General features: G+C 56.8%; 1 protein-coding gene across 1 annotated transcript in view; it reads right to left on the bottom strand.

The window, feature by feature from the left end:
- The window catches only part of BLK (BLK proto-oncogene, Src family tyrosine kinase), an 18,204-nt gene extending 4,282 nt beyond the window's left edge, over positions 1–13,922 (bottom strand). Inside the window, exons 1-8 of the mRNA XM_021718270.1 lie at positions 13,815–13,922; positions 10,683–10,734; positions 9,112–9,205; positions 8,136–8,234; positions 7,113–7,216; positions 2,494–2,640; positions 1,906–2,058; positions 136–315 (exon numbers count right to left, since the gene is read on the bottom strand). Coding sequence (XP_021573945.1) covers positions 136–315; positions 1,906–2,058; positions 2,494–2,640; positions 7,113–7,216; positions 8,136–8,234; positions 9,112–9,205; positions 10,683–10,734; positions 13,815–13,922 — 937 coding nt within the window. The remainder of the gene's footprint in view (positions 1–135; positions 316–1,905; positions 2,059–2,493; positions 2,641–7,112; positions 7,217–8,135; positions 8,235–9,111; positions 9,206–10,682; positions 10,735–13,814) is intronic.
- Between the last annotated feature and the right edge of the window lie 2,333 nt (positions 13,923–16,255).

Raw genomic sequence — 16,255 nt, 5'->3', positions numbered from 1 at the left:
CCCTCGACCCACAGGGCACGGCTGACCGGCCCCCAAGGAAGGTCCCCGGGCCTGGAGCACCCCGCGGTGCCGCAGCCTCAGGCCCCTTCCCCCTCTGAACCTTGGCGGAGGACGCGGCCCGGTGAGGGGCCCCACCTCTGGCCATGTACTCGGTGACGATGTAGATGGGCTCCTGGGTGACCACGGCGTACAGCCGGACCAGCCTCTCGTGCTGGAGCGTCTTCATCAGGTTGGCCTCGGCCAGGAAGGCCTCTGGGGACATGGCTCCCTCCTTCAAGGTCTTCACGGCCACCTTCACGTTGTTTTTGTAATAGCCTGAGCCGGGAGGCGGGAGGAGAAGGAAGAGCGGATGAAGCTGCACCCAGAAGATGAAGACGCCTCTCAGAGGCCATCCCTGTGCCAGCAACACATCTCCTGGGCGCCACCCTTCTGGGTGGGGCACCGTGGCCAGCACTGGGGTGCCGCTCTGAGGGCACGGCTGCGGGGCGCTCCCCTGGTGTCCACCCACCCTGCTGTGCGGAGACCTCAGGCAGTGGACGAGCTGACCCTGTGTGGGACGGGGGGCCTTTTGCCTCTTTGATTCCCCCGGGGTCTAGGTGACAGTCTTTTTCCTGGACGTGTCTGCTTCCTACCCCTGCTCTGCCCTCTCTGCAAGGGTCTCTTCTGTCACCTGACAGCTCCGCGGTGGATATTCATAACATCATAGCCCCGGGGACACTGGGCAGGAGGCGGAGGGATTGTGGCCTGTCCTCCTCCTGACACCCCAGACTGTCCTTTCCCATCCTTAAACTTCCCGTGTCTCGTTCCCCACTAGGCCCCCGTGAACACCAGGAGGTACAGCACGAGGGGTCTACCCCCTTTAGCTGCGCCTTGGCTGCCCCCAGGAGTGGCTTCTGCCAAAGCCACCAGGCATCAGCCCTGGGTGTGGGAGCACTCAGGGAGGACTCAGGATCTGCCCCTAGATCCATGTCCCAGGGACCCAGACTCTTTCGAGGTGAATGAAGCCCCGTGTTGTACACTCTGGCTGTGCCAGTGGCAGGCAGGGAGCTGGCACCGGCTGCCAGGGGAAGGCAAGGACACCGGGACCTGGCGGTGGCATGGCTCAGCCGACATGGTGGTCTATCACCAGGGGCTGGAGCTTCGTGGCCCACTGCGTCCAACCTTCTGCTTCCATTTGGTCATGGAAAGCTCAGGGGAGTCAGAGAGACATTCAGGCTCGCATGCAGGCCAGCCCCGGGCCGAGAGGAACGCAAAAGGGAGCGACCCAGGGGCTGGCAGAGCTGGGTTGCAGTCCTGCTTCCCCGTGACCGGTTCTGCGCCTCCGTGTCCTCCTCTGTACAACGGGCATCCTGCCTCTGTCCTCTCTCCCTCCCAAGTCTTTTTTTTTTTTTTTTTGAGTTGGAGTCTCACTCCGTCCCCCAGACTGGAGTGCAGTGGCCGCTCCCGGCCACCGCGGCCTCGACCTGCTGGGCTCCGGCCATCTTTCCACCTCAGCCTTCCAAGTAGCTGGAATTACAGGCGCACATGCTACCACGCCCGGCTGATTTTTTATTTATTGTAGAGATGAGGTCTTGCCAAGTTGCCCAGGCGGGTCTCGAACCCGCGGGCTCAGGCGATCCGCTCACCTCAGCCTCCCAAAGGCGCGGGATTACAGGCTGAGCCACCGAGCCCGGCTTAAAGTTAAGTTTTCAAGACAACTTACTGCCCTGACCCTGAGGCCCAGATTAATAACAGCCCCTTCCCTTTTCCCAGTCTTTATTCTGGCACGCCTGGTTTGGTTGGTGAGAACTATCTTCTGTGCGGTCGAGGGTGTCCCGCTAGAAGGGGGTTGAGACTCACTAAGCTTCCCTCTGTGCTTTTCGGGACTCAGGGCAGGGCGGGGGCTTCTGGGACATCCGTACTCACCCATCCACACTTCGCCAAACTGCCCGGACCCGAGCTTCCTGACCAGCTTGAGGGACTGCCGGGGGATTTCCCACGCGTCCTGGGCCCAGGGGTTCTGCGGAGCCGGGCTCACGCAGGCCAGGGTCAGCTTCTGACACAAGCCGTCCCCTTTCTCTGCAGCCAGGGAGGAAAAGGCAGGGCCGGAGGTGGCTGGAGCAGCCTGGCCCTCTCACCCGAGAGCCACGTCTTGCTCAGCCGTGCCCCCTCACTGCCCCCCGCCCCCCACTCGCAAATCACACACACACACACACACACACACACACACACACACACCCGGTTCTTCTGCCCGGTTTTGCATGAGGCCGGGCAGGCTGCCATTGAACACGCTGCCACCCAGGTATCGTTCTGCTCCTTCTGAGACTGAACCTACTCCCGACTCTTAAGTGGTCCCATGCTGGGCGGGAGAGGGGATCGGGGCACCCCGGCGACTCAGAGTCACCAACTCCTCAGACCCCTCCCAACGACTCACACAACCCGGGGTCTCGGCAACAGGGAGATGCCGGGGCTCCCTGGCACAGACCCGCCCCGCTGGACGGACGCCCCTCTTACTAGTGTAGTGCTGCACCAGGGCCTGCAGCGATGGGAAGGTGACGCGGGGGCAGATGTAATAGCCCCCTGCCTCCACGGAACGGATCTTATAGTGCTTGATCATCTCCCCCTGGCTGGTGACGTCCTTCACAGACAGGGAAAAGGCGCCTGGAGGTTCGGGGGGACACAGGCAAGACAAGGCACCGAGACAAAAAGTCGGGTCGGGATCAGGGCTTCCTTCTGAGGCTTTGAAGAAAGGCTCCCCAGACACTGCTCTTGGTTTTCGCCCCTTCCCCACAAGCTCCCTGTTCCTGCCCCCTCCACCCCCGCCTCCTGGAAGCCTTCCTTGGTGGCCTGTCTGACTCTGCCCTTGACATTCCCCCCCCAAGCCCCCCCCAAACTCAGCCAGGGAATTACAGAGCCCCGTGGCAGGCAGGACAATCTCTTGGCAAACATGTGGGTTCCCCCTTGGGCACCTGGCCACTCAGCGACCCCTTGCCCTGTACTGTGGAGAAATGCAGGCTCCTCGGAGAGACTCACACTTCTAGCTACACAGGGTGACTCCCACTACCACCAGCAAACAGCCAATCACAACCTCAAGTGCCCTTGGCGTTGAGCAGAATGTACTATTTCCCAGGGGCTTTGTCAAATTCATTTCCTGTCTGTCACACACACTCCTGTGTATTTTGTCTCGAGGCTCGTGTTTTCCCGCAGACAAGTGGTAGCAGATGTCAAGGGTTACAGACCAAGGCTAGGAGGTGAGTGTTTCCAGCTGCTTTCCATGAACTGGAAGTTTTCAAATGCCCCTGTCAAGCTCTCTGGGTGCCACAGACTCCCCCCAGCCCCGCTTTGGGAGAGGGGGGCACTGAGTCCCAGGGAGGGCATGGCTGGCTCGGGGACTCCCTGTCCCCACCTGAGTCCGCACCTGCCAGGAGCAGTACGACGCCTCCCCACCAGAGGGCAGGCTCGGGCGCCTCCCTGCCCGTGTTCTCGCTTCCTCTTCTGCGGCCCCCTTCCTCTCTCAGGCGCTTTCCTCTCTTGCCGAACCGCGACCCCAAATCCAGCCCTCCTCGCCTGCCCTCTCCCCAGCAGATGGTGTGCCCGCCTCACCACCTGCTTGCAAGAGGAAGGTGCGAGGCCCCACGCCCCGGCCTGGATGCTGCCAGCCGTCGCCCCCCCCGCCGGGCTTGGGGCCCCGTGCCCTTGGCCTCCGGCCCCGGCTCTAAGGAGTCCATTCGTCCTTGCAGTCCAGAGGGAGGACAAGGCTTTCTTCCCACGGCCCAGGTGCACCCTGTGTAAGGAGCCTTGAAGGAGGGCGAGGAGTCCCAGGGAGCCCCGGCCCCCACGTGGAGGTGTCCATGCTGCGACAGCGCCGGTGCTTGTGTTTCAGGGCTCCCCACTTGCCTCGGCTCCTCCAAGCGCCTGTCCCTGGTGGCTTTGACAATCGGGTGTTCTTTTTAAAGGGGCCCTCAAGTCCTGTCAACCTCAGGTTATCTGAGCCTGGATCCCTCCCTCCGTGTGTCCGGGCTGCACTGGCGAGGCAGGGCCCGGCTCTCCGAGGTGAAGGCTTCTTAGCGCCGGAGAGACCACCTGCCTTGGAGCTGGGAAGCAAGTCGGTCCTCACCGACGCGGGTAAACCAAGGCTTGAGAGGCTCAGGGACACCTTGGAGGCCACGCGGCTAGAGTCTACCCCCCTGCTTCTGAAGGTGGCGTTCCTTCTCTGTCTTGCGTGGACTGGTTGGTGGTGGATCCCAGGAGCAGACCAAGGGGTCTTGCTTGACCGTCCTGAAGAGCGAGTGCCCGCACAGGTGTGAGTGTGTGTGTGTGAGAGTGTGTGTGTGTGCGTGCATGTGGGGGCGGGTGATAGTGCCGGAACAGGTCCTGCAGCCCTGGCTCCATCTTGCCAATTCCGACTCGAACTAGCTTCCCGGGGTGGGCACGGACGGGGGAGACACCTGACTCGGACGGGGGAGACACCCGACTCGCAGAGAATCCCTCTTCCTCTGCACTGGGGCGGGGGTCTACCCCTGCAGAGGCACTGGGAGCATCATTTCCAGAGTGGCATGCCATGAGGTCTGGGATCTGCTTCAGAGGAGGGGGAGGGCGTGAAGGAAACAAGGCTGGCTCGGTGGGCCATCACTGCAGCTGGGGTTGGGCGCAGGGGGCTCCGGGAAACGACCTGCTCTGCTTCCATACCTGTGTGAGACGTACTACAGTGGCAAAACATTTACACCACCTCCAGCCATTCCCACGCGGTTTCTGCCATGGAAGCAGACTAGCGACAAATCCTAATACGTATTCACATACACAACACATAGCTACATGTGTAGATGTGTCTCATCTGCGCATACCTATGTCTATATAAAATTTAGTGCATGTGTGAGTGCATTTCAGGAAATTCTGCCCTGAGTGTCCTAGCTTCCCAAGGCACCCTCACCCCATCCCCAGCCTCGCCCTGGCCTCTGAGCATCACAGGTGTCAGGACAGCTCTCTCCACCAACTCTCACCGGGCCGGGTCCCACTCTCTGGCTGCTGCTCTCAAGCCACGAAGAGACCCAGGGACAGCCAGAGGGTGCTTCCCCCAGGAAAACCTCTGTCCACTCTTCCCAGCCACAGGGAAGCAAACTCACATTCCGGTCGCTCTCTCCTTCCTCCCTCCTCCGATGTCACCGTCACCATCTCCCCTCGGGTTAAAAACTGGCTGCCTATGGGGTCACTTTTGGATAAGCAAAGGGCTTCTTCACGCTGCCTGGGGAGTGTCTTGCCCACCCTCACTGGACACCTTTCGGAGGTTGGGAAGACTCTGAGACTCTTAAATGATTAGGCTCCAGATGCTTTGGGCCTGGTGCTGACTGCTGGCTTCAGGCAAGTCACATCCTCTCTCAGGGGCTGCTCACTTTCCTCATCTATTGGATGGGGGTGTTGGCTTAGTCTCTCAGAGATGGAAAACTAGTGGCAACGAGCACCAAGCAGCTCGTACGCTAAGGGTCCGAGAAGCCCGTGCACGGTAGCCCCACACTGGAAGCAACCCGATGCCACTCACGTTAAAATGCTGACTCGCCTGTTGAATGTCCAACACAGTGGATTCTGCGCCACCGTGAGCGTCCACAGTCTGTCGCCATCCTCAGCAACATAAAGGGGTCTGATGTGGCTGAACCGAGCCCCTCCCAAATTCCCATATTGATGTCCCAACCCCCAGTCACTCAGAATGGGACTGAATTTGGAGACAGGGCATGTAAGCGGTGATTAAGGCAGAATGAGGTCACGTTTCCCGAAATGCACCCACACATTTTGAGGGACAACCACTCGAGGACACAGAGAAGACAGCCAAGGAGAGGGGCCAAGGAGTGGGGCCTCGGCAGGCACCAACTCTGCCAACACCTTGATCTTGGATTTCCAGCCTACAGAATGGTGAGAAAGTAAACGTTGTTTAAGACACCCGGGGTCCAGTTGCAAGTGGCTCACACCTGCAATCCCAGCACTTTAGGAACCTGAGGAGGATGGATTGCTTGAGCCCAGGAGTTCAAAACCTGCCTGGGCAACCTAGTGAGACCTCACTCCACAAAAAAATATTAAAAATTAGCCGGGCAGGGTGGCATGTGCCTGTAGCCCCAGGTACTTGGGAGGCTGAGGTGGAGGGATTGCCTGAGCCCAGGAAATCGAGGATGTGGTGAGTTATGGTCACGCCACTGTGCTCCAGCCTGGGCGACAGAGTGAGAGCGCAATTCAAAAAAAAAAAAAAGACAGTCTGTGTTGTTTCCTGATGGCAGCCCCAGCAGACTGATACAAAATTCCACAATGTTGAGTGAAAGGAGTAAGACACGTGAAAATAAAAGTAGCACGAGCCCGTTTGCATAAAGCTGCGAACACCCAAAACGTGGCTGGGAAGGCCACAAAGAAAAGCAAGGAAGGATTTCCACACACGTCACGACAGTGCCTCACAGGGGTGGGGCTGAACGAGGGGCGGGCCCAAGTACAGGAGTGGGGGGCCCTTGGTCATCTGGAATGTTCTGTCTCTCGGTTTTACTTATTATTACCCTCTACAACTTGGAATTATGCACTCATAATTCATGCAGGCTGTACATGCGTCTTACATGTTGCAACTAAAAGAGTGTTAAGAAGGAAAGAAACCCAAACGAGAAAGGGAGAGAACCCCCTGAGATTTTGCTCTCCCGGCAGATGTGATGGTCCTTCCTTGTCTTACCCTCCCGTTGACATCTGGGCACAGGTGCTTCCCAAATGTACGCTCCCTGCCAGTCTCCAGCTGAGACGGTCTCTAAGGACTCTGTGTGCGCCCAGTCCTCTGACGCCAATGTGTGGCTGGTGCCCGAGGCCTTGGGGTCGCCCCCTCTCTCAGCCCCCACTGGCTTTGGCGCACCTGCTCCCCCACCTGGGGCAGGGTCCCCTGCCTCTGCATCCCCTGCCCTGAGCGGCTTCCAGCCCGGGGGATGGAGAGAACGTTTGGTGTAGACCGCCTCCAAGCCAACTCCTGGGCAGAGCCTGGACTGGGAGGTAAGGCCAGGACCCCAAAGCTGCGGGTTCTGGGTGGCGTCACTTCCCCCTCCCACCCTGGAGCCTGGCCCTGGAGGGGTCTTCCCGGACCGAGCAGGAGAGGAGGGCGAGGGGCCCCCCGGGCTTACCTTTATTGGTTTCGCTCTCTCTGATGAGAAAGGAGCCGGCCTTATTGATTGGAGCCAGGAGCTGCCGCTCGGCTTCCTTCCGGCTAATTGATCGAAAGAACCACCTGGACAGCGCAAGCGTGGGCAAACCTCAGACCGCGGCTGTGTTCCTGGGGATGTTCTTACCAAGCCATGCCCACCCCTGAGAAGTAGCATGTTGCCTTTCTGAGCTGCTCTCCTGCTGTGAGAGACTAAACGCCCTCCGTTCCTCTGTCCCCTTTCCATCTTGTTTCCCACCGGCTGCTGGACTTCGTTTTCCCGGGCTGAGACAAGAACCTCACTGGGTGACCCTGGCGAGTTTCACTTCGGGAAGAAGGCCTGACCACCCTCCCCAGCACAGCTGCCCCCCGGGAGCACACGCCCGTCTCCTCAAGGTCCAGGTTCCGGACTGGACAAACCACCGGAGACCCTCTGAGCACGGATCGCAGCAAGTTCCCGCTCAGCACAGGCCTGCTTCGTGGGGGAGAACCCGGTGGTCCCTCACGGAGCTCCAGGGAGAGAGGCTGCCCTGTAGTGACCAGAGAGGGCATGCCATGGCCACAGCCACCCCGTCCCCATCCTCAGCAGAGCCGGGGTCTGTCCGGCGTGCTCTGTGCACACCTTGCGAGTGGATTCGGGATGGGGGAGAGCTGGGGGTTGAAGGTGGGGATCCTGCTCTCCCAGGAGTGGGTTCCAAACAAACAAGCCGCCCTGAGCCCAGGGACCCGCCCATGGAGGCTGGGGGTGGTGGTTTATGGTCACAGCGGCTCCCATGGGCCCACGAGGCCATCAGACACAGGGGACAGTCCCATTCAGGGATGCCAGGAGAGGGTCCACTCTCATGGAAGAGTGAGCCCACAATGCCGGGAGCCCCAGGGAAGCCTTTCCCGGCAGTTCTGCTGCCCTGTCCCCACTGCCTATGCTGGGTGCCCGAGACGCCTGTTTCTGGCCTCACCCGCCCCCTGGAGCGGCCACAGGGGCTTGGGGGGCTCCCCGTCCACCTACTTTTCGACCTCCAGGCTCTCCACTCTGGCCACAGAACTGCTGGGCACGTAGCCTTCCCTTCCCGTGACGAGTGACTTGGCCAGCCACCAGTCTCCAGCTCTGGGGGGAGAAGGGAAACCCAGATGGACTGTGGCTCCCAGGGGCTGGCACTAGGGTGGCTTCCGCCCCTCACAGCACAGTCTCTCTCCCCAGGGTTGGGCAGGGATCTGGGACAGATGGGAAAGGGCTTGGGTCTGCGGCTCAGTGCCTCTCTGGGCTGGTGCTACCTTACGGAGCACCCGACTGGCAGAAGGGAGGAGGGGGTGCCACGGCCCCTGGGGGGTGGTGTATCCAGACAGCCCCGCTGGCCCAACAGGCCCATGTCTCTGGCCAGCAGTTTTCCTCTGATGCCCGGGACGTGCTTGGAGTGTAGCCAGTGACTTGGGACTCTAGAGAAACACAGACCCGAGGGGCAGCCCACATGGGGTCAAAGTCAGGGTTTTTTTTTTTTGCGCTGGGCTCAAGGCCACTGCAGAATGTCAAGGGCAAAATCAGGACCTCACAGGACAAGGCTGGCGACTGAGAGAGCAGAACTCGGGGATGTTTCTGAGAAGGAACACTGAAATGCTCTGCGGTGAAATTCGTGCATGGAATCTTGTGTGGGCTCCTGTCTCAAGAGGGAGACAAATACCAACACAACTGACTCCAATTCAAGGCTCTTACGGAACAGCCAGGCAAGCCCGCAGAAGGCCGGAGGGAGTCAGGAGGGCTGTGCAGAGGAGGTGGCGTTCAGGTTGGGTTTGAAGGATGGTCTGGGGGTTGGGAATGGAAAGCAGAAAAGCTTTGGAGAGGAAGCCGGTTGGGTCAAGCTTCAGGAACTGCTGGGCGCTGGGGTCGGGGCGGGGCCGTGAAGATTCCCGGAGTCAGCCGCGGAGAGCGTGGCAGGCGGGGGGCCGAGGGGACGGTGGGGGACGGGGACCGCATCCCGGAAACGCACCCCTTCAGCACCCGCAGCTTCTCCCCCTTCAGCATCTGCAGGTCCCGGTCGTTCACAGCGACGTAGTCGTGCAGAGCCACCGCGAAATGCTCACCTGGAAGGCACGAGAGAGATGGCTGCCATTCGGGTACACGAGAGGTGGGTCAGGGCCGATGTGGGGAAGCCGGGGTGCCAGCCACCTCCTCCCACCACGGCGACAGGCTTCTGCTTGGTGCCGGCAGACCGGCCTCCTGACCCTCTGAGTCTGCCCCAGGGACAGGCGGCCCCTCCGAGCTCACCCTCTGTCCCTTCTGGCCCCACTAAGAAGCCCTCGGGCCTGGGCAGGCCTTGAGTGAGAAAACGGATAGCCAGAGGCGAGCCGTACAGAGGAAACCACAGCTGCCGGGTAGCTGGGGGCCGCACTTCAGGGAGCCAGGCTGGCCGAGCCCACATCTCTCTGTATCCTTCGCCTTGCCTCTGAGAGAGATATTGTAAGCCAAGTCCTCATCCTGCCTTAACCCTCGCCTTGCCTCTGGGGGAGCCAGTGTTAGCCGATCCCTCCTCCTGACTTACCCCTCGCCTTGTCTCTGAGGCACATAAGCCTCCTGTCTCCCCTCTCCCCGTCTGTCCCCCAGCCTCTATCCCAACAGAGGGGCATCTTGGGACATGGCAGCTGAGGAGCCCTGACCTCTCACACCCTCTGTGCCCAGAGCCCCCACCATGGTGCCTCTGGCTGGCAGGACCCCTGTGCTCCGCCCAGCTGGTGGCCCCTGGAATGGAGATGGGAAGAGGGCTTGAGAACATGGCACGCCATCCTTCATATGAGCTCCGCTAGTGACAAGGGCTCTTTGCACAGCTCGGGAAGCCCAAAGGCCTGCCTGGTAAAGTCACCAGAGACCGCTAAGTTCCCCGGAGGTCGGTGTCCCAGCTCTGCCACTGATGAGTAGTGTGTCCTTGGGCTGGTCACCTCCCCTTGGAGGGAAAGAAGGGGTTGGAAAAGGTGATGGCTGTCCCTGCGGGTCTAGGATTTGAGTTTGTTCGCTCCCTCCTGCGAGCTTCCCTCCGGGGATGTGGATCCTCCTGCCAAGATGGGAAGGGCCGCCCACCCTGCCGGAAACGAAGCCAGGCCAGGCGAGGGCACGGACCTGGTTCCTGTGCTTTGCTCAGACGGGATTGACTCTGGGGTCCTTCCCGAGGATCTGGTTCTGCCTCTGCCGACTCCTTCCCAGGCCAGGCCTTGGCAGAGCCTGCCCTGCGCTGTGTGCTCCAGGCGCGCCCTGTGAGCGGGTCCACAAGTGGGGCCCTGGCTTGGGGGTTACCTTCTTGGCGCTGCGGGGAAGGTGTGATGGAGGTTGCAGGGAGCCAGTTCCGAGCAAGGCTCCCCTCAAGGGGCCCTTCGAGGGCCGAGCCCCTGGCCCAGGAGGGCCAAGCTCATTCGCTGAGCACCCGCAGGCCGGCTGCCAGGCAGAAGTGGAGTCCGGAGACCAGGGAGGGGGCTCTGAAGGTTCTCTGCCCCGTCTTCTCCCTGTTCCAACCCCATGGATGGGGGCCTGGCAGAGGGGGCTGCAGGGTCTCGGTTTCCCAAATCTTACCTTGGTCCAGGGCTTCGTCGGGAGGAGGCGGAGTGAGGTGGCTGAAGACGACCTTGAGCAGAAACACACACCTGGGTTAGTTCAGCTCCCTGCAGCCTGGGCGGGGCTGGGCAGGGAATCGCTGGGTGCGGGGGTCTGGGGTGACCAGCTCAGCTGGAAGAAGGGTGGCCCCTTTGGAGCCTGCCCCGGTGAATTCTGCTCCAGCTGCTGGCTCTCCCCAGGTACCAGGGCCGCCCGCAGACATCCCCCGATCGTATGCTGTCTTTGCCCTGACCACATGTGGGGACAGCCCGATTTTGATAGGAGTTAGCTGGGGAACGGGGTGGGGAGAGGGAAGCCCGAACCCTGGGGTAAAAGCCCCGCTCGGCCACTGATGATGTTGCAAAGGGGCGTTTGTTGACACGGGAACACGTTTCAAAAGTGTTTCCTGCAAAACCAACAAATATTGAGATATTCCCTGTAGGGAACATTTTGCATATGAGTACCAGGAAACGCGTGCAAGAATGCTCCTAGCAATAATAATGATGATGATATATGCATACAGACATAAACAATTCTAAACTGTGGAAGTAGCCCTTATGACCAATGACGCAGAAATAGACACACTGTAGAACTGTCATGCCGTGGCGAGATGCGTGAGCTCCAGTGGCATGCATCAACCTGGAGAAAGCTCGCCAATGTAATATGAAGCCCAAATCCAAGTCCCAGAAGAATATGTGCAGTTGATTCAGTCGGTTTAAAGCTCACCACATGAAAAGTGACACTAAGTCTTGTTCAAGGATATATACATGTAGGATGACACTAAAAAGCAAAATGAAGCCACGATGCACGGGTTTGGGCTGTTGGGGCCTGGCGGGGCCAACCGGGGAGGGAGCCAGCAGGTCCCAAGGTTGGAGTCACTTTCTGTTTCTGAGGTCGAGACACGGCTGCACAGGTGTGTGCTTTGCTGCAGCCTTTCAGCCTGACATGCCCGCCACAAATATTCTATTTTGTATTTCACTTTCTGTTTCTGAGGTCGAGACACGGCTGCACAGGTGTGTGCTTTGCTGCAGCCTTTCAGCCTGACATGCCCGCCACAAATATTCTATTTTGTATTTCACATTCGTTGGACACAACTTTGGAGTTGCATTTTGCACAACGGTATGTAGGGTGTGGTTTTATTAAAAATATGAACACGCGCCACAAAGAATGCACAGAAAAAAGGTCTGGAGGCAGGAGCTCTGGAGAGCGAATTCTGGTATCTCTGGGTCATAGGATAATGAGTAATTATAACTTCTCTTCCATACTGAATATATATTATGTGACTTTTTAAGTTAAAAAGTTCCAGGCTCTACTACTTGTTGGTATATACCCTTGGGGAAACTAATCTGCCCAAGTCTAAGTTTGCCCATTAGATCATTTATTCACTCAACAAACAACTCATTGCTGCATGCCGAGACCTGTGCTAAGTTGAGACACAGAGAGATAAGATGCCCAGGGTCATCTATGGCCTGGGGTTAGCCATCTCCATCCACCCTCAGGTCCCTGGTAGAAGAAAGAGATGACCACTTGGACGTGCCCGTGGTAGCAGACGGCGCAGGAGACGGGGGTCCAGGCCTGACTCCCAACTGCCCCAAGCCAAAAGGGGTCAGTGGTCTGGAAGTGAGGGACACAAAGAATCGTCTGAAAATGCATCTTTAGAGACATAGGAGTGAGACATCAAGGGGTACTAACTGCTTCGTAAACCAATTAGAACGGTGTAACAGGGAACGTGAATTTTCTAGCATTCAAATCTTTCCACTTGAAATTTCACTTTTTTCTTCTCTGAAAAGTTTTCCTTTTTTCTTTTTTTTTTTTTTTTGAGTTGGAGTCTCACTCCGTCGCCCAGGCTGGAGTGCAGTGGCACGCTCCCAGTCACTGCAGCCTCGACCCGCTGGGCTCTGGCGATCCTTCCACCTCAGCCTTCCAAGTAGCCGGAATTACAGGCATGCGCTACCACGCCTGGCTAACTTTTTATTTACTGTAGAGATGAGGTCTCGCCAAGTTGCCCGGGCTGGTCTCAAACCCATGGACTCAGGCAATCCATTCACCTTGGCCTCCCAAAGTGCTGGGATTACAGGCTGAGCCACCGAGCCTGGCCTCTGAAAAGTTTTCTACACTTAAAGTACCCATGGGTGCCAGAGGAACTTGAGAGTCTAATGGGCGGTGAAGAGAGGCACCCTCTGGTTTCAGCATGCTCCCAGGAGAGCAGGTCTTTGGAACACTGACAGCCATGACACACAGGGGACAGTGGTCTCCCGGAGCTGCCGGGGAAGGGAGGGCCCGGCAGATGTCACTAAGTGCTCTTGCCCTTGCCTGCCATACCCTCTCCCCAAGCTAATCTTTTTTATTTTTATTTTTTGAGACAGGGCCTTGATCTGTTACCCAGGCTGGAGTACAGTGGCGTGATGATTGCTCATTGTAACCGCAAACTCCTGGGCTCAAGGGATCCTCCCACCTCAGCCTCCAGAGTAGCTGGGTCTACAGGTGTGTGCCACCATGCCTGGCTAATTTTTTTATTTTGTATTTATTTATTTTTTGGAATCTCACTCTGTCCCCCAGGCTGGAGTGCAGTGTATGTGTGACGAGTGCAGTGGAAGGATCACAGCCACTGCAGCCTTAACCCGCTGGGCTCAGCCTTCCAAGTAGCTGGGGCAGAGGCACGTGCCACCACACCAGGCTAAATTTTCTGATTTGTTGTAGAGACAAGTTCTTGTCCTGTTGCCCAGGCTGGTCATGGCTAATTTTAAAATTTGGGGACAGAGACAAGATCTTGCGAGGTTGCCCAGGCTAATCTCACACTCCTGACCTCAGGTCCTCCTCCCACCTCAGCCTCCCAAAGTGCTGGGATTACAGGTGTGAGCCACCAGGCCTGGCCGTTTTGTATTTCTTTTGCTTTTCAAGGTTTTCCTTGAGAACCGCACTCTGACTGGGAATTACCGGGGGCTAACAAGGCCCGGCTCTAGGCATCTCGTATTGCATCGTGCCCTCGCCCATAGACTGCATCTTGCTCCACCTCTATCAGGAAGGCACAGTCGCCATATTCACTTTACAGACATGAAAACAGACCTCGAGGAACCAAGCAATCTGCTTCCTGGGGGTCTGATCACTCACCAGGGGAGGCAGCGGTGGGGGGACCTTGCTCTGGGCACTGGTCTTCACGGGGCTCCATCGGCCCTTGCCCCTGTCCTTGACCTGCTTCTTGCTGCTCACCAGACCCATCCTGTTGGAGACACATCCGGGGGCTGACATGCGACGCTGGTCCTCGGACCCTCTGCATCGAGGTGCTCCCCTAGTCCCTTCCAGGTGGCCGGTTAGAAAGGCAGGTGGAAGTGGGTGCAGGGAGGACCTCAAAGGAAGAACATGAAAGAAGGGGGTGGGTGAGCTGAGCTTGCATCTGTCTTTACCCAGGGGCCCAGAGAGGAGAAGGGACTGCACGTGTGACACTGAAATCACCTGGCCCAAGGCAACTGCGAGGGTTGGATCCCAGGCCTCTGGGGGACAGGAGCCTGGGGAGCTAGGCCACGGGGTGTTTTAGACAGAGACTGGACCCGGTGTCTGGTGGGCTGGCCTTAGTCTGTGTTTTGCCGTCGGCTGTATCACTGGGAAGGTCACACTTCCTCCCCGGGTGCACGAGCTCCTTTGAAAGTGGCGGGGCTTGGTTAGAACATGTCTAAGGTTCCCTCCCACCTGGATTTTCAGGAGAGATGCTATAATTCAGGAACGGCATGCAGCATAGGCATCTAGGGCCAACTGTAACTTCTCAGTGAGACAGGGAGTTTTTTTGGAGGTGAGAAAAATAGGGTCAAGTTGTTTCTTTGGCTAAAAATATCTTAGAATGGAAACGTGGGAAAGACCCTGAAGACCACGCCATCCACGCTGCCACACCCTCTCCATCCGTAGTCCTGGAGCACTATTTAAGGAGGGTTGATGTTCCATGTTAAACGGCTTTCTCACAGCCAAACAGCTGACCGGTAGAGAGCCAGCGCTGGGCCTGTCTGACCTGAGACCAGCACCCTCTTGCACCCACATCTGGTCCATCCGCAAGGGATAGACATTCCCAGGCAGAAGCACTGGAGTCCCTACACCCATCTGAAGGGTGTGTGGTTAGTGGCAATTTCCTTCAGGTATATGCACCATCTGTCATCAATTCTGACGCACGCCTTTTCTTTTTTCACATTTCAACGTCTCCGAAACGGGGAGGCGTCTTACAATGGATGATGCTTTGTGGTGTAATTAGTAGCTGTGTCTTTTTTCTCCCCTCTTTTAGTGGTACGTAAAATAAACGCTAGCCTTCCCATCCATGGTGACCCAGAGTCAGGATACGGGGATGCACTTTTTCCAGAGAGTTCAAAGCACATTTGTCATAGCATCTCTCCTCAAACTCACCTTGAAAAAAGAAAAGACTATAATAATTTTGGGTGCAGGATACAAAGCCACAGTGACAAAGAATCCATAGTATTGGGGGGTATGTCTTGCATATAGAGTGCAGAACAGTTAACATTTTAAGCTTTTTATATTTAAGTAGTTTTTTGTGTGTGTGAGTTCAGAGCAGCTTCACCACCAAAATTATCACAGCACCAAAACTATAAACATCACTTCAGTTTTCAGAGATGTGGGGTTCCAGAAGTTTGGATAAGGGACTGTGGGTTTGTATTAGGAATAGCCACTGATTTTATCAGGTGCTCTTTAACATCTATCCATATGACCATTTTTCTCTTTTAATTTGATGATTAATGAGGTATGTTGATAAGTTTTTTCCTACTGAAACACCTTTGCATTCCTGAAATAAAAGCAGTTTGGTTATAGGATATTCATCTTTTTGACAATGGATGAATCCCATTTGCTAATATTGTATTTAGAATGAGAATCTAAATTCCCAAGTGAGGAAATGTCCAGGAGGCATTAGCATTAAGGCAATACTGGCTTCATAAACTGCACAGGAACTCTCTGGTCTTGAGTAGTTTAGTAATGTTGGAGTTATCTGTTTTTTAAAGGCTCGATGGAACTCAGTTGTATGTCATCTGTTTCTGGGGCTCTTTTAAAGATAGATCTTTCGGCCGAGCTCAGTGGCTCAGCTTATAATCCCAGCACTTTGGGAGGCCGAGGCGAGTGGCCTGCCTGAGCCCATGGGTTCAAGACCAGCCCAGGCAACTTGGCAAGATCTCGTCTCTATGATAAAAGTCAAAAATTAGGCGGGTGTGGTAGTGCACGCCTGCAGTTCCAGCTACTTGGAAGGCTGAGGCAGAAGGATCGCTGGAGCCCAGCAGGTCGAGGCTGTGGTGACTGTGAGCATGCCACTGCACTCCAGCCTGGGCAATGGAGTGAGATTCCAACTCAAAAAAAAAGAAAAGAAGAAATATAGATCTTTCAATATATTTCCAATTTCTCCTACAGGAATGGTCTATTCCCACTTTTCCTCCTCCCTGTGACATTTCTTCATGATTCTTTTTTTTAAATTTAATTTTATTATTAGTATTTTTTTTTTTGAGTTGAAGTCTCACTCTGTCGCCCAGACTGGAGTGCAGTGGCCACTCCCGGCCACCGCAGCTCGA

The sequence above is a fragment of the Carlito syrichta genome, unplaced genomic scaffold (genome assembly GCF_000164805.1).
Source record: "Carlito syrichta isolate Samal-C Ts95f unplaced genomic scaffold, Tarsius_syrichta-2.0.1 Scaffold111553, whole genome shotgun sequence".
NCBI classification, from domain to species: Eukaryota; Metazoa; Chordata; class Mammalia; order Primates; family Tarsiidae; genus Carlito; species Carlito syrichta.
Note: the sequence above shows the minus strand (reverse complement) of the source record. Positions and strands in the feature narration are given on the sequence as shown.